The sequence below is a fragment of the Ptiloglossa arizonensis genome, chromosome 4, assembly GCF_051014685.1.
Source record: "Ptiloglossa arizonensis isolate GNS036 chromosome 4, iyPtiAriz1_principal, whole genome shotgun sequence".
Lineage (NCBI taxonomy): Eukaryota > Metazoa > Arthropoda > Insecta > Hymenoptera > Colletidae > Ptiloglossa > Ptiloglossa arizonensis.
In genome coordinates, this window is record NC_135051.1 from 21,925,468 (window position 1) to 21,949,172 (window position 23,705).

The 23,705-nt window shown below is 25.3% G+C and overlaps 4 protein-coding genes across 14 annotated transcripts; 2 read left to right on the top strand and 2 right to left on the bottom strand.

The window, feature by feature from the left end:
• Positions 1 to 4,332: 4,332 nt before the first annotated feature.
• On the bottom strand, positions 4,333 to 11,463 carry LOC143145470 (uncharacterized). Its single transcript, XM_076308868.1, has 4 exons — positions 10,990 to 11,463; positions 10,208 to 10,378; positions 5,143 to 5,222; positions 4,333 to 4,793 (listed from the first exon to the last, which is right to left on the bottom strand). Exons 1-4 carry the CDS (start codon positions 11,067 to 11,069, stop codon positions 4,546 to 4,548), a joined length of 579 nt encoding a protein of 192 aa, XP_076164983.1. The 5' UTR covers positions 11,070 to 11,463; the 3' UTR covers positions 4,333 to 4,545.
• An 802-nt stretch (positions 11,464 to 12,265) lies between these two features.
• On the top strand, positions 12,266 to 14,535 carry Chmp1 (charged multivesicular body protein 1). Its single transcript, XM_076309636.1, has 4 exons — positions 12,266 to 12,507; positions 13,068 to 13,388; positions 13,606 to 13,750; positions 13,924 to 14,535. The coding sequence occupies exons 1-4, from the start codon at positions 12,486 to 12,488 to the stop codon at positions 14,033 to 14,035; spliced, it is 600 nt and encodes a 199-aa protein (XP_076165751.1). The 5' UTR covers positions 12,266 to 12,485; the 3' UTR covers positions 14,036 to 14,535.
• Positions 14,536 to 14,711: 176 nt separating this feature from the next.
• LOC143145854 (uncharacterized) lies at positions 14,712 to 21,227 on the bottom strand. 11 transcript variants are annotated; one of them, XM_076309624.1, is made up of 14 exons: positions 20,668 to 21,225; positions 20,005 to 20,154; positions 19,019 to 19,143; positions 18,757 to 18,799; positions 18,313 to 18,454; positions 17,720 to 17,802; positions 17,246 to 17,418; positions 17,050 to 17,135; positions 16,629 to 16,934; positions 16,227 to 16,404; positions 15,810 to 16,044; positions 15,486 to 15,566; positions 15,206 to 15,348; positions 14,712 to 15,072 (listed from the first exon to the last, which is right to left on the bottom strand). In XM_076309624.1, exons 1-14 carry the CDS (start codon positions 20,787 to 20,789, stop codon positions 14,924 to 14,926), a joined length of 2,016 nt encoding a protein of 671 aa, XP_076165739.1. In that variant the 5' UTR covers positions 20,790 to 21,225; the 3' UTR covers positions 14,712 to 14,923. The 11 variants fall into 11 exon arrangements, with proteins under 11 accessions (XP_076165739.1, XP_076165743.1, XP_076165741.1 ...); XM_076309628.1 differs by having other exon boundaries at positions 20,005 to 20,107; positions 20,673 to 20,775; XM_076309626.1 differs by having other exon boundaries at positions 20,673 to 20,760.
• On the top strand, positions 20,690 to 23,062 carry Ist1 (increased sodium tolerance 1-like protein). Its single transcript, XM_076309635.1, has 6 exons — positions 20,690 to 21,312; positions 21,515 to 21,791; positions 21,884 to 22,045; positions 22,329 to 22,460; positions 22,550 to 22,603; positions 22,774 to 23,062. Exons 1-6 carry the CDS (start codon positions 21,044 to 21,046, stop codon positions 22,951 to 22,953), a joined length of 1,074 nt encoding a protein of 357 aa, XP_076165750.1. The 5' UTR covers positions 20,690 to 21,043; the 3' UTR covers positions 22,954 to 23,062.
• The last annotated feature ends 643 nt before the right edge of the window (positions 23,063 to 23,705 follow it).

The following is a 23,705-nucleotide window of genomic DNA, read 5'->3' on the forward strand; positions in this document are numbered from 1 at the left end:
AATACTTCAATATGCGATGAATATACAGCATATTCTGGAATAGTTCACAATACAAAGATTATATAACATACAGTACAATAAATTAAGCTGTCATTTTGCAGATACTGCACATTATACACATTTTGAAGTTTCTATTCTATTGTAATATATATATATTCTTTATATTTTTAATTAAACTCTTTGTTTACATTCTTTATATTTGAAACTATTTAAATGTATGCTGCATATTGTTTATATTTTGAAGTCGTGTGATGCATTCTGTATCTCCAATATACAATAATAACTTTGCATATTATTTTGGCTTGCGCAAATGCTTTCATCTGTGCTTCTCACCAGTACTTAAATTTCTAAGAATATGAACCAAACAAGATGATGATTGCTGATTGCCTGTATAAAACTACTTGTTATTATTCATAGATAACTATTTGCATACTATACAGTGAAATAATTATTATTCGTACTTCAGTGCAATTCACTATAGTGACTGTATCAATCTTCTGAAAACATAATAAAATATATTTAATGTTTTAAATTTTATATATTAATGAGTTTATCGACAAAGCATTGTCATTTATTTATAACCACTAATGCGACTCATTATGAAAAAATTACATGTATAAAAATTAATTCTGAAAATATAATGAAATATATTCAGTAAATAATAATTTAATCATTAGATCCGACGTTACATACCTCGAAGACATTGCCAGTCCATTCTTATTTTATAGTGATTCATGCATTTTGTTGTACATATGTTAGTCGCATGAATGCCAAATACTTTGAAAAACTACAAATGTTTTGTTACGGAAAATCCGCATGCGGCCTGCAACATAATACTCCGCGCAACTTGTCGCGCAGCGTGTACGGAAGCTATCTTTGAAGAAGTAGTCAACATTAATGCATTTGCCTTACGAGAGAACGAATTAATGCTCGTAGGTGTACACCTTTATAAAATGCTAAAGTTAATGCAAATAAAGTAATATTTCACGTATAATACGAAAATCTAAGAAATAATTTTATTTAAATATTAAATAGTTGGAATTAAAATATTATATTTTGAAATATTTTAAATATTTAAAATCTCCTGCAACATTATGGTGTAAATATAAAAAAAAAGTAACATGTCAGAAATTTATTATATTACTGGCTAAATTCATGGGTAACTATTAAATTATTTAAAGCAAAATGTATGTTCAAGTAATAAGGATGTACATTTAGACCTTAGAATGTTCATAATCTAAATTACATAAAAATAATTACTACGCAACAATTTTGAATTAAATAAAAATAATTATTGAATTAATTTAATTTTTACAAATAAAACATCAATTACAGTGGTGTTCAAATACTTGCATAAGTTGTATGCTTGTACTTGTGTTTTCTCCAAAAATGAACATTACATTGTTGAATTATCAAAATACAATTGATGTCATAAATATGAATGGTTAAGCATTTACAATTTTCTTTTAAATATTAAGTATTGAAAGTAATATAAACTTCTATAAGCCCGATACAATAGCTCTATTATATTTTTCATTAAACATTTTACACAAATTGTAGTCATTATATGATTTTGTAAATCATGTAATGATTGAGTCATCTATGATCACTCTTAATCTACTTATTTATTGTAGTTGATTCTACTTCTAACTTATATTAAGCTTAAAGCTGCAGATTTGAGTATTCCAGCTAATGTAAGCGTAAGAGCTTGTAATACAGTTAGTATAATACAGTAATGTAATAAAACAGAATCAAATGCATAATTTTTTAACTGTGGTTATTATGATTTTAAAATGGCTTATCACCATAATAGTATAATGTAGTAGTAATATGCATCATTGCACAGACAAAATTTAATTTGTATTGTATCATCACATCACTTATTGTATTAATACAAATAATTTATTTTATTCATTCCTTGTATGCAGCAGATACTTGTCTGTAAGTTACTTTAATAGTACTACTAATAACAAAAAAAGAAAAATAGTTGAACATCAATTCCCTTCAAGCTGCCCTGTGACCAAAAATGTCTCTATGTTATAATATATTTATTTATATTTGAAACTGTATTAATAATATTAAATTTAAAATTTAACATCTAAGTAAACTATCAATAATTTTTCCTATAACACATGCATGAATACAACATGCATTAGTGCCACTTAATATTTTACTGAAATATCAAAAGCTGATACTAAACAACTTTAAAGTAAATTTCAGATTCACTAATATTTTCAGTTGGACTTTTTGTCTATATATAAATCCTAACATCATTGAGTTCGTTGTTATTACACATATTTATAATACAGCATATAGTTTTGATCAATACGCTATATATTAGACGGAAGTTACGTAGAATTAATTCAGACAAGCAATTTTTTAAGTTTAAAAAAATATCTATTACATGCGATATGGAGTGTTTATAAAGAAAACTAAATTTGATTGCCTAAATAATGATTTCTCTTGAACAAATTTACATAATTTCCTAATCAATGAATATTTTAAAGATAATTCAAAGTTTAATATTGCTATACAAGACAAAATAACACAAAGAGCAGTCTAGTTTTGTAAAATTTCAGTTGCTTATATTATGCTCTTAGTAACTAGATATAATAAAGCGCATACAAATTTAAAAAAATGTTAATTCAAAATGACAATAAAGTAAAAAAATTATAGAAGTTCAACTTTTAATATAAAGCTTTTAAGGGATTCAAGGCCTTTGGGTGGTGAGGAACATGTTAAAATTTGACTGAAGTATATAATAAGGTATACAAGTTTATAACTAAAGGGTTTTAAATAGCAAAAAACTATCAATTTGAATGAATCCACATTGGTCACATTTCCCAACCTTGTTCAAGTTAACTTTCAAAAAATGAGTAAACATAAAAGACAATGTAAATTAAACAGAGTTGTAATAATGAGGTATGGTAAAAAATTCCTTATTTTTGATAATCATGAAAATACAACTTAAAATATTTTACTGGAAGTATAATAAAAGGCATTTAAAAAATTAGAACAAATATTCTATGACCTTAAAAATGTTAATTTTTTTTACTTATGAAGTTGACTTTTTCATAATCATTTGTACATAAAAGTTAAACCGAAATATAATTTATGCAAGATCAAAATGAATTGTATAAGAAAGTATAAAATATTACATGCAGAAACAATACATTTTATTCACATATAATTAATCTCAATAATTAATACTAAATGTCACTTACTAAAATAATTGATATTACAAATCATACCAATGTGAAGACATTTAGAATTAAATTCTGATTTAGGAATCTCATTTAATACACATTTTATGGAAAATCCTTTTTATAGAGTATTTTATAAATTATAGTATATAATTAATAAATGAGAATTCATTCCACGAAAATAAGAATTGTGGTTTTTCATGTAACAATTTATTATAAATGTTTATGTTAATGCTATTCGCTCTAAAATTTTTTAATTTTTCATTCACTATACAGTTTCTGTCATCAATAACTCAAAAAATTAATATTGATTGTAAGAAAATGTTAAAAAATGATTTTTCTCAAAAATCACTCGTTTTCTAGTTATATTAGTCTTATAAACTACTTGTTAACAAGTTACATCAAAATTTTATAAAGACCTACAATAAAATAATTCCGTAAGCAATATTGGGAACTAAAAATTAATTAATTAGTCCATAACTTACAAAACATGGGACTATAAAAACAAGTATATCTTGATTAATTAATGAAATAGTAATATTTCATCTACTGGACAATTATATATGTCAAATATAACATTAAAAAATTAGTGATCTGTTACAAAGCAAATAGCTATAATAGTATGAAATAAATGACATACAAATAAAGTTATAACTGTGTTAAAGAATTGGAAAATTATATAACTATATGATTGAATATTAGATAATTTATATAAAAATAAATAATAACCTACTGATGAAGTATTAGTATTAGTAGTAAGTAATAATTACTACTTAAATATTAATTAAATAATTAATAATTAAATTAGTTTTTTATATTGTATGTCAAAGCACCAAAATATATCACAAAAGTATTAAACTGTGACTTCATTTTTATAAATAAATAATTCTATAGTTCTATTTTTTAAATTATTTGAAAGTTTTACTTTGTGTACGATAAGTATCATTTTAAATTTATTAATCAATTACTAGGTTATTAATAATTAAAACATCGAAAATGAAGAATTAAATTAAAAACTTGTTTAATTATTAATTATTTATTTGTTTGTAATTAATTACGCAATTAATTATCTATACATTGACATTAAATTCGTTGTGTAATTAATTACACCAATTAATTAATAAGTCAATTGTTGGAAAATGGTAAACCAGTCAGTTAAAAAATTTATTGACTTAATTGTGTAACTAATCTAATATGGACATTTTTATTAAAGTAACTAATGATTTAACCTTTCTATTATCTATCAGACAATAGTGAAAATTTACCACAAACTGAAAATGTTAGATAAATGAACTCTAAATTTTAGTAATTCATAACATTGTTTATCAAGGTTCTTAGCATATCACTTCTGCTCTGTTTTATCACAGGACGGCATGCACTTGAATCTAACATCAAAATTAATTTGTTCTTGAGATGAAAAAGAACTATTGTCGTCGTCTTTTTCTATATCCTCTTCATTTTCCTCATCTTTTTTGTCATTTTCGTCCTCATCTTCTTCATCTTGTTCAAGTAACTGTTTTCGAGCCATCTGTACTACTTGCCACTCTTGGTAATGGCGTTTTCTCTTTGCTTCAAATGCTTTTCGTTTTTCTAAAATTTTTGTAAATAAATTGATATATTTTTGTCACTTTAAATAATATCTTTATATTTTTTCCTGTTTCTTAATAAGTTTAAATTACAGATTATTTTTATTTGATATATTTTAATATGACTAAAATTTTGTCAAACAGTGATAATAATAGCAATTGTAATAAAAAAAATTTATAATCAAACTTGAAGCATAAATATTATACCTCCTTTAAAATATATGAAATGTCATAAAACCATAAGTCTTATAGATTTTGCAGTTAACTACATGTACACAAACATAGTAGGTATAAGAAATCCATTAAACAATATAAATTATTTAAAGATTCTTAATGTATAATTAAATGCTTACCTCTTTCCTCAGGAGTCTCCTTTTCTTCTTCGTCATCACTTGATTCCTCAAATATTTTTGGTTTACTGCTTCCTGCCAACCTATAAAAGTTAAAAAATAAATCATTCAATATTCAATTCCTAATAAATAAATCATAGAAGGAAATACAAATTTGTTTATTTCAATTTATAAATGTCAGTAGATTAAAATATTTATAATTAATAATTTTATGGAAATGCAGTATGCCTCCTTATTAACTTAAAAACTTATTTAATATAGAGATAATATACAACTTCAATGTAATTGCAACTTGTTTTTTTGCAACCACTATCTTTTATAACTTGCTTTTGACTAATTAGCATTAGTTCCTTTGTTTCAAATATAATTTTAATTAATTCTGATTATTATAAAATGAAGAATATTGCAGCAAAAATTATAAATTTACCTATATTGGATATGTTGCAATAGTTAACCATGGTTTTTTAATAATTCACATGCGGTTCCCAAAATAAGATTTTAAAAATATTAATTTTTGTATTTAATAATATTCAGATATGATACATTTAAAGATGGAATATTGTTGTATTAATACCTTAAATTCTATATTAATTTTATTTTGACTTTTACTTGAAATTTTAAAGGTTAATTTTGATATACAAATATTATTATTATGAACATTTTTTATATACTCAAAATGCAATTGTTACTTCAACTTTAACTAGGTAAATAATAGTAATAAATAATTCTATATTAAAAATAACCATACACTTTTGTACAATGTTATTCAATAAATATGTTGAATCAAAAATGTAATTTGAATGAAAATTTGAAAACAAATTTTTTAAATAAAAATGATCATTTCATATTGCATAAATTAGTAACGTTTGCTAATAGTAAGTTGTTCTTATATCCTTAATGTATACCACATTAAGAAAAACAAACAAATTTTTTAGAAGATATAAATTTGTAATTACAATGGGGTTTATTATTTCTCAAATCCTGTATAAAAAATTAGTATATTTTTAAGTAAAACCCATAAGACATATTAATTTACTTTATTTACCTATTATTACCTCAATAATTGTTACTTATTGTACAGTAATAGTGAGCAATATTTTGGTTTAAAATTTAATAAGTATGTGAGTTGAGATAAATGCAGTACTTTCTCTATGAGAACATTATTCTTTGGTGATAAAATGCAATTTCTTTAATCAATTTAAACTTCCTATTATTTATTAAATTACTTACTAAATCATTAATTGAATATTTGTTAAATATTCTATCAATTTAAACAAAATAAAAGTACTTTAATGTTTGATTATATAAATAAATTTATTGACAATAATAATTTAAAAGATAAAAAATAATTTGAGAAATAAAAGTTTTTAAATAAGTGGGTCAACATTGCTGCCTTGCCAATTAAGAATAGATTTTCAATAACAAGGAATTATTAACTAATGCTTGTATGAATATATCAAATAAAATCTCACTCTTCATAAAAAAGTCTTTGATATTTTGCATGTACATAAGGTAATATACAGGATGTTTCAAAAAGATGAAACAAGCACAAACATTCAAATTTCTTATGCAAACAGAAATTAAAGTCCTTTACTATTTTGTAACCTGAGGCTTCATTTCTGGAATATAAGTAGTTAATATTTACTGAGATGACTCTCAACATATGCTACTTATATTCTAGTCAGTTGATCACATGGCTGCACATATATGCATTCATATACGAAAAACACATATCAATATCACCACATACAAAAACTTGAAACTGCATAAAACTCGGAAATGAAACCTCACATTACAAAATTGTGAAGAATTTAGCAATTTCTCTTTGAACAAAAAGTGTATATGTTTTAGCTAATTCTGTTTTTTTTTTAAACGTTCCATATAAATATGTTACACAAGGTGGATCAACAGCAATTTTCATTTTGAATATCTTAGGAACTATGAGAGTGAAAGAAAAAGTAACATTTTTATTACTTTTAACCTTTGTTAACTTTAATGTTGGTCAATAAAATAAAATTACACCTTGTTGTATTTGCTTCAAGAATTACTATTAGCAGATGACTTATATTTAAAGCGATTATATATGCTACAAAAAAGATTACTATTACAATGTTTATTTAAAAATTTTTTTTTCCCACTTCCATAACTTTGAAGATGTTCAAAGTAATAATTTTTGTTGATTCATCCTGTATATTTCGAATTTCTACAGTAGTGAATCAATTTTTAATTAAAGCTACTTAACTATATTTTCTTCTTTTCTTACGCCACATGACAATTCCAGTTAAATGTTTAAATTACACATAGTATAAACATGTATTTTGGAAAAGTATAAATGTAAGAGAGTTTTTTGGAAGATGTGTAACACCTTAAAATAAGAACAAAACTATGATTTGTATCAATCAGTTTCTACAATTTTTATACAACATATAGTTATGAGTTCTTTTAGATTATATATTATTAAAATTGAATGCCCAAGTGACAATTTCAATTTGAAACTATTGTACAAAACTATATATTTATATATTGAAGCAATACATGAAATAATATTTTGAATTTTCTAAATTTTCTAAATTTTTTACAGTTCATTTAAAATTAATACTTTAATGCAGTGACAAGCAACTTTTAATCTGCAGTATACCAAAATTGAAAACCTAATTAAATATATTAATTTAAAAAATTGAATTTATAGAATACAATTTCTTATTTTCAACAATAAAATATTTTTTGACAAATTTTCCTCTTGTACACACATATGCACATATACACTTATGTTCTACTTTTTCAATAATAGGCTTAGATTTTGAAGAAATTTGTATTAATAAGTTTATTTGAAAATAATTTAGCTATTTTTAGATGTCATTAAAGTACCATTGCTAGTTCGCAACTGAAAAGGCGAATAACACAATTGTGGCAACTATAATATATTGCTTGTTTCAACTTGCTATCATTTGTTTTTGTTGTTTTCTTTTGTTTTCGCTGCACCGTCACGAACGAATAATTTTCAAGTATAAATTGAAATCATAAATTGTGACATTTGCTAAAATTTAGTACACTTCAACTAAATGAAGTGCAATGTTCTGACAGGTTGCAGGTAAGTAGTTGGAAGAACACAGGTTGCTCATCACTGCTTTAATATATATATTAGGAAATAATTAATATTATATAATATTTTATCGTTTGTAATTTATTCAGTAAATATATTGCGCAAATTTTTGTTAGATTTTTTATTTTGTTATCATACTTTAATAGCATTTTAAACTACATAAAAACAGAGTACATTGTTGTTCTTTTCTTTCGTCTTCATTTCAAAATATAGATTGATGTAAACTCATTAAATAAAAATTAACATTTTATGAACACAATATATGAAAAGTATTTTGATACATATATGTGTTCAATTCTGACAATTAATAAGATTAAAAAAAATCATAACTATATGTCATGTAACTCTCAACTTCAGGATGTTACATACCTTCTGAAACACTCTGTAAGTTTCTTGGTGTTCATATTCAATTAAAATTGTTTGATCATTGAATTTGTACATAGTATGAATCATCTTAAAAATTGGTCCTTTTTATTCAAATATGGAAATCTAAATAAGACTGTATTGAGGAATTCAAGTAGTTTTCCATACAAGTAGCTCTTTTTGTGTAGAATTACTGAAAACAATAAAGGAATATAAGAGATTCCTCTGAGAAGGAAACGTAGCAAATGTACATTTTGAAGGGCACTAGAACTTACCAATGGAGATTAATTCCAACAAAAAGAATTAATCAACATGAAATTTCTACATACATTTGCATATATTCATTATATTATTAACATTTCTTCAATACTATGTATACAACAATATTAAAACCTACATGATGATGCTGCTGCTTAGTAGAAATTAGTTGCATAATTTAAATTTGTTAGCTTCCATTTAAGCCAATCCTGGTACAAAGCTTTAAAGAGATAGTATAAATTAGACTGAAGAACTTAAAATAAGTAAGAAAAAATACATTTGGAACTAGTCCTCAAATAAAATGTTATAGTTACAGTTGCTTCATATATAAGTATTGTGATAGATTTATTTGAAGTAATATATTTTATTTTGTCACATTATCATTAACCAATAGTATTTTAAAATAAATAATTTTTACATTTAAAATGGTCCTAAAAGTTAATGTTTGGGTACCGCATGAATTAACAAAAGAGGTCAAATTATGGAATTAAACTACTTTTGAATGGAAATTTTATTGGAGAGAAAAAAGGGCAACTATTTACAGTAATCTCTGGATAACTAAAACGAAATTCGATCCTCAGCATTTCAGTTAGACTGAGAAGGCCAAGTTGTTGTTCCAAGAATCAAACATTTTCTTATCTTGAACTGAAGCCAAATCATGCATATACCATATGACAAGGAGAGTGAATAGGGTACAAAGGAGGTAAGCAAGGTAGAGCAACAGCAAACAAATCTTGTATTACCTGCATTTGATGGTTCACAATCAAGAACAATAAGGCACGCATCCAGGATAAGACTATTCATAAAAATTAAAATCTTTATATTTTTCGTTATATCTTCAGGAAAACATCACTAATAGATTTGTTTGACTTCTCTGATGAAAACGAGTTCAAACACTATTTGTTTTTTAATTTTGCTATTTTTAACTCCACTTTTGGACTATTTTTAATTTTATGTTATTTGAATCATTAGTATAAAACTAAAGTTACATATAAATCATAAATAGTTTAAGTACAATTGTGTTTAGATTCATATTTACTTAGAAATCTCTATTAATCTATTTTTAATACTCTTATGAAGATACAATGGCAAACATACAAATTTTGATTTTACTAGTAGATGGGTCACTCACAAGGAATAAATATAAATAATGGTGAGAATAATTTTATTTCAGATATCTGGAGATTACTGAATCTTTAATTAGTCTAATCTGAATTCATTAAAGGTTGTTGACTTTTTTCCTTTTTTCATACAATAAAGCATTCTGTAGAATGACATATAAAATTTACTAATGAACAAAATTTAAAAAATTATGAATACAATACCTATAACTAATAAACTTACTTAGCAGCAACAGCAGTTGAATCTAATTGATCAAATTCAAATTCACTGTTCAGGCCTTCGTAGTTGTATGGGGTTTTTGGCTCATCAATCTTCATATGACCATAATCTTTTTCTGCTGGATGTAATGTTGCTATTATATTCATTTCATCCCATTTTGTCTCCTTATTTGGTCTACAATAATATTTATAACAAACTATTACAAATTTGATTTTGACAATAGCATGTAGTGAATTAAATTCTAATTTAAATTCTTCTCTAAATAAAAAAAAATGAATATCATTAATTTCATAGTGACAAATAGAATTACTTTTTGAAATCACTTAAAATTATATAACTATGTAATATTCCAGATTGCTCTTCTAAGCTTTAAAAATACATTCTACAAGAAAATATACTTCTAATACCTTCTAACTATATACTTCTAAATTAAATTACAGTAATTCGACGATTATAATTTAATTATAGGCAAAAATTCTCTTCAAAGTCAAATTTTTAAATTATGATTTTTAATGGAAATTTAAAATTGAAAATAAAAAGTGAAACCAATACATACTAATGGATTTGTAAAGTAAAAATGTGAAAAATTAAAGTACATACAATGATATAAATTTCAATTAACCTAACCTTAAAGAACAATTTTCAAGTTTACTGTAACCCAATTATTTATTATAAAAAACAGTTAACTTTGTTTTATAATGCTTTACGGCGATAAAACTGAAATTAAATTTTAATATAAAAACATAAATTTAAGACGTTGAATAAGATAAATAAAAAATTTTTACCTAGGTATATCTGGATTATCAAAGCTGCTAGATGTTTTTAAAATCCCTTTAGGAGGCCGTTTCGAAAGATTTTCTGCCATTTTGAGAAGAATTGATTCACAGTTGATAATTATAAAACATGACCGATCTTTATAAAGTTAATTTTTCGTCGCAACGTTTTCACTCAAATTAGGGGTAATCAGGCTGACAATTGTTTACAAATGATGACAATTTGCCACCTTAAAAATTATAAGTTTAAATTACAAAATCACGAGCTGTGATTGGTGCCATGTTGCAAAACACATTATACAGTGAAGAATGTTTCAAGCATATTACTTTGTAACATTTCAATACGTTTAAAATGATTACTGGAACATTAAAATCTATTCTTTGATTACCACCATAATGTAACAGAGAAGGAATTGTAATGTTCATATACAAAACCATTCTTTATTACCTACTGACTCGTTAATAAAATGAATAACTTTCTATAACAGTAAAAGGAATTTTACATACTATTATAGATCATTCGATACTTGGGATGCGGCTTACTAAGTGAAACGCAAAAAGGGATAGCTTATTACCAACACAAATTTTTTAGTAACCTTTTCTTCAATAAATTACTAGTAAATTAATTTCTAAGGAATAGCACATTTTTATGCATTTTGTTTAATGCTATAATTAATGGTGATGCTATTTTTTACAAAATGGTCACATTCTTTAAAATTAATTAACCTTTACTAGTAACATAAAATACTAGAGTAGATACACTATGCTTTACTCGTGTTATATTTCACAGGGTAAAATCAGATTCTTTAATATAAAGTTAGTTTCAGGAGACCCTATAAAAACAGAGGGGTAGTATTGTAGAGGGGTAGTTTGGGTAGTATTTCATATTTTTAAAAAGAGATAGCACATTAATTTTTACATTTTTGTACACATATTCCTCGAAGGAAAGTGTTTGATTGATGTTCTTCTCATAAAAATAGTAAGAACATTGATTCATGCGTAAGAAAAAGAATCATCAGCATTTATTTATTATCCATCTGTTGAAAAAAAGCCAGGTATTGGTTGGTAGAACTGGTAACTTTCCCTTGAAGCAAGAACGAATTAATTTTACAAGTTACAAGGATTTTGCGACACATCTAGTTGATTTTTATATCTGCAGCTATATTGTTCAAGATTTACTCAGTCGGTATGGCTGTTGATAGACTAAAAAATTATTTTCAACTTTCTATCTACTGTATTCTGAAAATGTAATTGTCATTTATGTTAATTTGAAATTAGTGACTAATACTGCTTTGAAATATGTTGAACTGATTATATTTAATTGATTAATGTCCTAATACTTGTTGATGATTGTGATGTCAGTTTATTTAATGGATGAATAACAATCAACTCGATCAAACCGTGATTCAAATATTTATCAAATTTTTTTTAAAAAAAGAAAAGTTTATTTTGCTGATTCAGGCATTTATCTCGTAAATTTTGTCACAACGGGTGCCGAACAATCAGCCATGTCTGTCTCTCAGATGGAAAGTATCCTTATCTAAATATTTTACAAATTTGACATTTGTTATTTCAGACGTTAATCAACGATCTTATTAAAATAAATATTTTCTTTTGTCAAACAATATGGATTGTTTATAATCGTTATTAAAGCTTTGAAAGAGAATCTTAATACTTTTGATTTTAAGTTAAATTATTAAAGATTATTTCTATAATAATTTTTGTATTTTGGTTCAATAATTGATGTTTGTATCGAAACACTAGTTACATGTTTCATAAAAATAAATTACAATATTTTTATGTGTACTATTATGACGAACTTTGACAATTTTCATTTTTGTAAATAAGGTTAGATTAGATTTAAAGTTCATATTCTAAGAATAAATGATCATTAAATTAAAAATATTCCATTTATGGTGTTTTTGAATGTTTAGAACATCTTAAGTTCATTTCTTTTATAAAATAAGCAACGTATACAAACCTCTTACATGGATATAAACTTATATAAAAATTACAATTAAATAATTGGAATCTAGTAATGAATTAAACTAAATAGGAGCAGCAAAATATTTTCCTAAATTATTGATAAGAAAATCTATTTAATCTTAAGTTTGCAGTGAAAGAGTTAGAAAGGAACTCAAAAAAGTGTGAGAAAGAAGAAAAAGTTGAAAAGGCTAAAATAAAAAAAGCCATTCAAAAAGGTAATATGGAAGGAGCTCGTATTCATGCAGAAAATGCAATTCGTCAACGGAATCAAGCATTAAATTATTTGCGTATGAGTGCAAGAGTTGATGCAGTAGCTAGCAGAGTACAAACTGCTTTGACTACGCGCAAAGTCACTCAATCAATGGCTGGTGTAGTTAAAGCAATGGATGCTGCAATGAAATCAATGAATTTAGAAAAAATTTCAGGTAACTGAAAAAATATCAATTTCATAAATATATTAGTACTATAATTTAAAAAGAAACTAAAATGTAATCAATTTATTTTAAATATGCACATTATTGGTAGTAAACTAATAAATATTTTTATCTATATTATGAATTTAATATAAAAAGTACTATGAAAAATAAGTATATGCAACTGTATAGATACATTAAAATTAATCTTTTACAAACTTAATCTCAGGTTTAATGGATAAGTTTGAAAGCCAGTTTGAAGATCTTGATGTTCAAAGTTCATACATGGAAAATGCAATGTCCCAAACTACAACTACTAATGTTCCACAAAATGATGTTGATTCATTATTACAGCAAGTTGCAGATGAAGCTGGGTAAGTATTTATCCTGCAAATTTTATATTTAGTAAAAATTATTTACTTCATGCAATCTGAATACAGTTAAATAAAGAAATATTATAGTGACAACAGTTTAATAATCTGTTGCAGTATTTTATAATGGTAGAAAAATTTTAACAAGGAATTTTATTTTATATAATTTTTCACAGACTGGAATTGAATATGGAATTACCAACTGGACAAGTAGGTAGTATAGGTACCACTACAGTCAGCCAAGAACAGGATGAGCTTACCCAGCGACTAGCAAGGCTTCGTGAATAATAATATAGAAATAGAAATCATTCATAGCATAAATACACAACAAGAAAAACATTTAATGCTTGTTTATTATAATCAGCACGAATCTATCACAAGAAGAAAGCAGTCATAAATGATTTCAAGTATACTTTATTGTTTTAAAAAGCAGATATGCAGAATATTTCAACATAATGGGACAAATAAAAACATACAAAGTCCTCATTCAAAGAGATTAAGGTATCTGTTAACTGAAACCTCATATTAATGTTACAAATGTAACGATCTTATGTTATAGAATTTTATCAAAACAAATATATACAAACTAATTAAAATTTTATATCTATTTTTGAAAGTTACAATTTAAACAAATTGAAAGCAAAAAATATTTAGAAAAAAGCTTGCACATTAAAGCTTTTTATGTGTTATTCAATAACTTTAAACAATTTCAAAAAAGTAAATCTCTAAAAGCTGCATAGTACAATAATTATATTCATGTAGGCTATATTTGCATTAATGATCAACAAAATATCGATAATCAGTTTATTTCAAAAGTGATTATAACATAAATATAATGCTTTTTAATACAAACTTGAATATATAATGTAAATTTAAAAAGAGAAATAATGTAACATTATTAACTATAATTAATTACTATGATATAAAAGAAATTATAATTTAATATAAAAACCATTTATAAAAAGTGTGCTTTATTATTACAATATTATTTATGCTTTAAATTTATTCTATACAAAAATAATTCACACAAATTGTATTCTAAGAGTACTTTGTAACAAATAAATACTTGTATTATATGTATCACATGTTGAATATACAATATTATACACAGTTTATTGTATATTTGTTTTATAAAAATAAATTTATTTGGAGAATACCTTAATAATTGATATATTTTTACATATGTAACTGTTGTGAACTTGTAGTAATTGCATCTACAACATTATCTTCACCATTTTTTGAAGAGTAGTAAGGGTATTTTTCAATCCAAATTGTATGAAAGGGTTGATCCTGTTTTAAGATCAAAACATTTTCCGCATGGAATTCTAAAAGTGTGTAACAATTGAAAATAAACAATTAAAGGAAAAGGTTTTTAAAATCTAAAGAACTGCAATAAAATTCTGTTTGGTTTTAATGTTATAATAAAATTTACTAAGTTTAATAAATAACTATATTCACCTAAGCAATATTGAAATGCACATGAGGCATCGAGTTTGTTGTAATCCAGTGTGATTAAATCCTGAAATTTCACTAAATTTCCTTGGTACCAGTGGATTTCCAGCAAAGCTAATACTTCTGCTTTGATCAAATGTATTCTGGAACTATTATAAAAATCAGAATACTGTTATTTGCTAAAAAAACTTTTAAAAAAACTAAAATTATTATAATACTTTAAAAAACATTTTAAGTACTTATTTTATTGTTTATATAAAATTTAGAAAAAACAAAAAATTCTGACCAAGAAGAAAAACTGGACGTTGATAGACGCCTTTTTCTTTCATTTAATTGTTTCTCTAACATTTCAGTATTTGACGTCTGTCTGTAAAAATTAATTTTTGTTTTAATGTTTAATCGAACATGTATTCTACATTACTTATCATCATGTAATAATAGAATTCATTTACTGTAATCGAAAATAAATTTATTGAATGTAAAATATGGACTGTAATATGGTAAGTGTAAAAGAAAAAATCAAAATAAATTTATACAATGAATACTATTCGTAACATAAAATTAAAATAAAATGTTACACTATATTAATTAATTAAGCATTGAAGTATACCTAATTTTCTCTTCAATATTAGTAATTTCTGGAAGTTCAACCAGAGATTCTTCAATTTGTTTTCTCTGTTGCTCTTCAGGTATTTTTGCCCGATAATGGTCAATTGGAAGTATTTTCTCTATAGTTTTAGAATAATCACTTGTCTCCGTTGTGGTTGTTATTGCAATTTTACTTGATAATTCGCCTATTTGACCGTGTAATTTACTCGACGTGTCTGGGCGTATAGTTTCTTTAACTGCAAAAATATAGTCGCAAAAGTGTATACTTCATTATTTGACATATTTACATATCTTTTCTACTGAAAACCATGATAGTGATAGTTTAATAACACTTATATGTTTGAATTTATTTATTTAATATTTCATTATTTATTACTGAATCAATGTAATAGAGTTAAAATCGTATTATGTTGCTCACATTTTACTTGGTCAGTTTCAAAATCTAAAAACTCATTTTGAGCAAAAAAGGGTCCAGTAAGGTAATGTCTAAAAAGTTTCATTAAAGGTTCTGCCCATGATGTGCCTAAATTTTTTAATGTGGGCTGTGTTAAATACTCCTTTGCTGATGGTAAAGTAGCAGTAAACGAACAATGTTCCTAAGAAATGGCAAAATTGGAATCAAATAATTATTTCTACATATTTTCAATAATTCGATTATTTTAAATACTTAGTACCACATGAGTCAATCATTTCAATTAATACCTTTCCTTTTCAATAATTTTTCAAATAATTTATTTAATTTTCTATGTAAATTATTTACTTATCTATAACTTCATTTATTCTAAAAACTTATTAGTATTTTTGGTATTAAGGAACTTACTACAGTATGAGCTGCAACATTTTTAATCCAGTTGCGCATTACATTGCTACTTAAACCAGTTTGTTTATCAAAAAGTTTTTTTCTTCGTCTTGGTATTATTATCTCTGTTAATTGTACATTTTTAAAAGCAGATCTTTGTTGTGGCTCAAATTCTGATGAATTTACAGATGCAAGCACTTGTGCAGTTACGTCTGCAAATTCTAGTGCATGTATTTCTGCAAGTGGTAGTGCAAGTATTTCTGGAGGTGGTAATGGAGGTACATCTGCAGATATAGATTGGGATGCTGGTACTTCTTCAGAGCTGACCTATAAAATGAGGAATTTGGAAAGTTTAATTTTATCGCGATTTATTGACTTCAATATGAAAATATGAAAAAGAAACGTAATCCAAATTGAAACAAATGTTTTCTTTTCAAGATACCTTTCTTCTTTTTTTAGGAGTTTCAATAAGAGATTTTGTAGTTCTCTTTTTGGGAGTTACAGCAGCAGGTTTTTTTAATTGATGATCTGCAAATAAAATTGCCAATAAAAATGGCCAATATTTATTAATAGTAATATAAATGTTACATATCTCTTTTTAAATAAGAACATTATTAAACTTATTGAAATTCAAAGACCTTCATTTATCAGCAAAGATTCTCTTTGATCTTCTTTCGTAAAAACTTCTCGCGTTTCGATTTCCGACTCGACAATATCGATTTCAAATCCATTAAGATCAACTAGAGGAATTTGTACACATTCTTCAATAATGTCTTCTGATTCATTCCAATGAAATTTCCGTATTTCATTCCTAGTAAATAAATATAAATAATTTTATAAAAGTTAACAAAAAAGATAAGTAAAAGAAAAAAATTTTTGAAGATTAATTAAAAGAAATCAAATACAAGATTTAGTGTAACTAATCATAATTATATAGAAAGGAAAAGGAATACATTTTCGTTTATCCAAGTTATAATATCAGTAGAAAATAGTTTCTTTTTTCCTTTGCATTCTTATAAATTAATTTTGAAATGATTAGAATTCAAACTTTTTACGTTATACATGTAAAAGGATTTGGAATCATGGAATCAGTGGAATCATGGAAAACTAACAAGCACTGTTCTTCTGCTTCAGGTAACATGAATTTCTCCATCTCAGAATCAGTCAACACTCCAAAATTCATTTCATCTTGTATCTACATTTGAATAATATTATTACACATTTAATCAATCATAGATTAATGTAAAAAACAAAATAGATAGAGTAATCAAGATTACAGAAAAATTTAATAAATAAAATTCTTTGTCATTAAAAAAAAATTCACTTATGAACGTACTTTGTTAAAATGTTATATTTTAAACAAAGAGTAACAAACATGAATTTTTACTTTTTAATCAAATATAATAGTAAAATAAATAAATACTGTACATCTAGTATTAGATTTTAGTACTACATTTATCAAAAACTGTGTATACTTTTTGCACTTTCAAAAATATAAATAAATTATTTCTTGTTAATACAATGTTAAGGTCATGTTAAGTTTGTGTAATATATGATGCATACAACTATGATTACTCTATGTAATAATATCTTTAATTTGTGTTTACGCAACTGATTCATTTAAATTTTGGCAAAATATCAGGTTTTAACAAAATATTTGTTTGTTTTAATAATATTTTGACATAGCTTGATTAAACTTTCTTACCAAGTGTTCTATGATAGAAGTGTAAGGTCTTTCCGTTATGAGGTGCAAATTTAATGGTCGTTCTACATCGCGAAACACCTCAATTACAGGAGGATCTTCTAGTTCCCTTAAAGCTATTGCTAAATTAAACTCGAATTTACGCCTATAAAAAATGATATCATTTAAAATCTTGCTTCTTTAAACTATTAACAGATTTCTCATTATTAATGTACATTCAAAATTCAAAAATTCTCATGAAATTTATATTTTCTTAATTACCAATACTTTCTCTACATATTAAAACTTTTAAAATATTAGAAATATATTTTACAAAAATGTTCACAGATTCAGGAACTAAAAGATTTTCATAGAATTTTAAGATGTATAAAGATTATGGAAGTGTGTTGAAACTATATGCATAACTATGAATGTACATTGCCTTATGATTTTTTACTTCATTGTTACCTGTTCATTTTACCCATTTTCCAGTTTATTGTAAATAAATAATCTGTAACAAAAAAGGAAAAAATAATAAATTTCCTCTATACATAAAAAAAATAAAAAATTATTATGATTGTGAAAAATTATAATGAACTAAATTAAAATATTATTAATATACCCTTATTACTTAAAAATATGTTGTTTATATTTTTTAAATTTGACATATTTCATATTAAATATTATTTTTTCTTAGTTTTAAGTAAAGTCGAGTATGCAGCAAAATTACCTTCAAAAAGTTTCGTTTGATAAGAGAGTATTTTTGTTGCTCCATACATTAATTGTGAAGAAAGATAAAGACTAAATCTATCGTAGTTCCTACCATTCTGTATTGCGAATGTTAAAATCTCTTTGCTAGAAATCCAAAAATAATGGAAATTATTAATTTAACAAACAAACAATTACTCATTGAGAATAAAATTACATTTATAAAAAAGAATTAAATAAACGAAATCTTTAGATAAATTATATGCTAGAAGAACAATTTGCGATTTTATTTAGAAATTATCAATCAGAAAATTTATCTCTTCAAAACCCGATATTCTTTCTGATCGTTAAAAATAACGGAGATATTTGTTTTGATCGCGATTTCTGAGTCACCCTATGCATTATAAGATATTACAGAAATATATACTCGAGACAAAAAATATTAACCATTGAAGGTTCTTGAACAATTACCCTCATCATATCACTTGGATGATATTTCTCTATTTTTCAATACAAGGCAAGACTTCTTACCTCCTTGAAAGTTGAACAACTTATTTATCTTAATTATTTACAGGATATCGATGTTTTTGTAACAAAAAATAATATACATATTTATTAAATACCTATCTCTATACATTATTATATAAAACTTTGAAAGCAATTGTAGTGGAATTCATTGTAATTTATACAAACATTTTTTGGACATTTTCGATTCAATTTTTGTGCAAAAATCCATGCTCTTTCGGGTTGTACTGAGTATACTGGGACACACTGTGTATATTTCTAACTTATATTGGGAAAATACTCTGCTCCATTAATTTCTGTCAAATTTCGTAAAAAGTTAAACGCGGAAAATTAAACGTATTTAAATTTTATTTTGGCTTTTGTTTTTTTATGTTCCCAATAATTATTTGAGCATTTATTATTGGAAATCTTCATTACCATAACAATGTAGTAATAAACAATATAAAAACAAATGCATATACACACATAAAAAACCAACTTTACCAGATAACGGTTACATCAATCTTCGTAATTGATCCAGGTTTAAAAGTTTGTCTAAACATTTTTTCGCTGATTGTAGCGGCCAACCAACATCGCGCGAGTTTGCCTTTTCGTCGAAGAGAAAGAAGCTCAGATGAGTAAAACATCGGAAAACTGAAGAGTTAAATAAGAATACAAGTATAAAATGCAAATCGTCCCACTGGTGCGTTTTGTTTCTTTCAGATAAATGAAGTATCATTAAGTAATCGATCAATCGATTTTTTGGAGAAACTCGCTTCATTTATATATCTATTAATATCTAAATTCTAGACAATTAAAGATTGTCTTATATTGTTTTACCATGTGAACAAAAAATAGTACTATTATATATTTTTAATTACAATGAATATACAACATAAATAATTTTATTTGTAAAGCAACTATCTTTTGTGTATAATGTAATTCTAATATACTTATCAGTTCATTAGAATTTTCTTCAAACACATGTGTAAAACGTAAAATATGATTGCATTTATGAAACATTTAGCATAAGAATTTTTGGGGATTTTGTTCAAAATTTTATTTGTACTGTTATTAATAATAACAATTAGAATACTTAAAAAGGGCGCCATTTAGTTCAAGTTCTCATATGTACAGATAAAATACGTATTGAGGAAAACTACTGACCACACCTGGCTATATTCACGTTCAATCCGTTTGTATGATATGAATCTCTGCATACGATACGTATCTGAAGTTTGTAGAAATACGACAATGCACGACCAATTTTCCTTAATATTTAAAGTCATTTTTTTTATTAAATATTAAATTTGCGTTTATATGTTCTGTCCGTTTAATTCCTTATGCAAAGTGCGTATAGGTGAGGGATCATATTTAAAAGATACTATAATACGTATACACAGTGAAATTAAACATTGCATTGCATTCAGTTCGTTTGAGCTGTCACTTTGTCATTTTCCGAATAACCTCTATTTGCCTCCCACGTAAGAGTATGAGAAGTCGTGTCAATTTTTCGCACTTGTAATAAAATAATCGAACGAACATGTTTTCAAGCGGCCCGAATTATACGAAATTGAAGACACTTCTGCGTCTATCAATAAATCGGTTAAAATTACTTGAGAAAAAGAAAACTGAGCTTGCTCAAAAAGCACGAAAAGAAATTGCTGGTTACATTGCTGCAGGAAAAATTGAAAGAGCAAAAATACGTGTCGAACATATTATTAGGGAAGACTACATGGTCGAGGCTATGGAATTACTTGAAATGTATTGTGATCTTCTATTGGCACGTTTTGGACTTATTCAGCAAATGAAGTAAGAGCGACATTTTAATGACGATTAAATATTGAATTTTAGGTTTTATTTTTTTAATTACGTCGTTTAGATTTGTAATATTTTGTTAACAAACCACTATTAAAAATCGTAAAAACAAAATGTTATTTTCTTTTTTAATAATATTTAAATATTAAATCATTTAATATATATTACTACATTATTTGTATTTTTATAATTATAGAAACTTAGATGAAGGATTGGCAGAAGCTATTTCTACAATAATTTGGGCCGCACCCAGAATTCAAACAGATGTGCAAGAAATTAAAGCAATTTCTAATATTTTAACATCTAAGTATGGTAGGCAATATACCGAAGCTTGTCGGGAAGAGGCAGTGCAGACTATTTCTGAAAAATTGAAACACAAGATGAGCGTACAATCACCATCTAAGCTTCTTGTTGAAAGATATCTTGTGGAGATTGCAAAGAATTATGATGTTGAATATGAGCCAGATCCCCAGGTAAATATAGTTTGTCAAAATTGATTCTCTTGATTAATATTAGATACATCATGATAAAGATAGTAACAAATATATAAATTTTAATGTTATAGGTAATGGCTGAAGGACAAGATGCTGTGTTGATCGATGTTGGTGGTAATGGAGAAACTAGAAATAATTTGGATATAGCTTCTGGAGGTTGTATGCCACAATCGATTGGATTCGTTGAATTTCCGCAAGTTCCACTGTTACCAAATTCAACAACTAATTTAATAGTAAGTGAGACTTCCATGTTTAAATTTTTATAATTTTTTAATTTTGATTTATTATTAAAAAAATATATAAAGATATCAATCAACTTTTGTTATCAAGTGATCAAACAAATTTGATATATCATTATTTAAATCTCTATACTTTTGAATAAAATGTATTCTTATTAAATATCATTTATATTACGTATAATATTTTTTAATTATATATATTTATAGCTACATCAACTATTAATAGTTATTATTACATATGTAATAAAATAAATTTTACAATAATTTGCGTTTCTAGAATTCAGAAAAAGGTCCTATTGGATTTGTAGCTCCACCAGGGCCTTCAAGAAATAAAGATGAAAATGTTCCTTACAATCCTACTAGTGTCTCTTACAACATTCCATTAGACAACTCCAATGGTAACAAACCAGTAAGTAACTTTAACATCACATTTTGAAAACAATTGGAACATATAATTGTTACATATAACTATTTTTAATTGTGGAACTATTTATTTAGGAAAATGATTTACCTCCACCGTATGATTCATTCCCACCTGATTTAAACAAGCAGGTAATACAATAATGAGAATATTGATATAGATATAAATTACAATGAACAAAAGTTCATAGTATTACATTAATAGTATTACTTTATTAAATCAGTAGTGTTTCTTTTGTAATATATCATTTTGATAACATGTAAATATTCTTTATATGCTAATTTGTGATTATTTATTACAGTCTGATCAGAAACCAAAACCACAACCAAGATCAAAAATGCCAATGAATGACTTTCAACTTCCAGAATTACCAGCTGTGCCATCACAGAATGATTTACCCTCCAATAATCCGTCTTCTAGTGAAGACATTGATTTTGATGATTTAATGAAACGTTTTGAAGATTTAAAAAAAAAGAAATAGTATTTTTATTTTTATAACATTTTGTGACATTAATATGTATGTTATAATATAACACATGTAGGTATTACTGTAAAAATTGAAAATAATATAGATTATTCGTTATATATTACCTTGGAATTTCAGTAACCCAATAATATTATCAGTAATCATTTGTATAAAATATTTTACAACAGTAGTTTAAAAAATATTAATAGAATTATTATTTACAATAATACAGCCAATTTACAAGTGGTCATGATATGCGAAGAAGTGGCACGATTTCGCGGATTCTTTGAAATGACGTCGAATTCCAAGAATTTACGCGAATTGAGATTTTGCGGAATTTTCGAATGAATTTCTGAACTTTTGCTAAAATTTTTCGTCGATTTCGGGACTTTGGTATGAGGAGCACATGATAGGCGAGGAAAAAAGAATATTTTGCCTTTCTTGAAGTAAATTTATTAAAGTACATAAATACATTGAAGATACAAACGCATTCTTTCGTGTCATTAACATATTCACACTCTCACACGGATTACAAGAATGTTGTTTTCTTCTTGTTCTTATATCTTAAATAACTATTCTAGGTTCGCAGCTAATTAGCTCGGCATTACTCGCGGCAAGTAATACTACATCGCGAGTAGTCCAAATCACAAGAATTAAACAATTATTCAATCGATGTATTTAATAAACAATGAAGTTCAATAAATAATGTATACTTATTCTTTAAGAAAACGTATGCATTATTTAACATGAGTTGTACTTAAAACTTG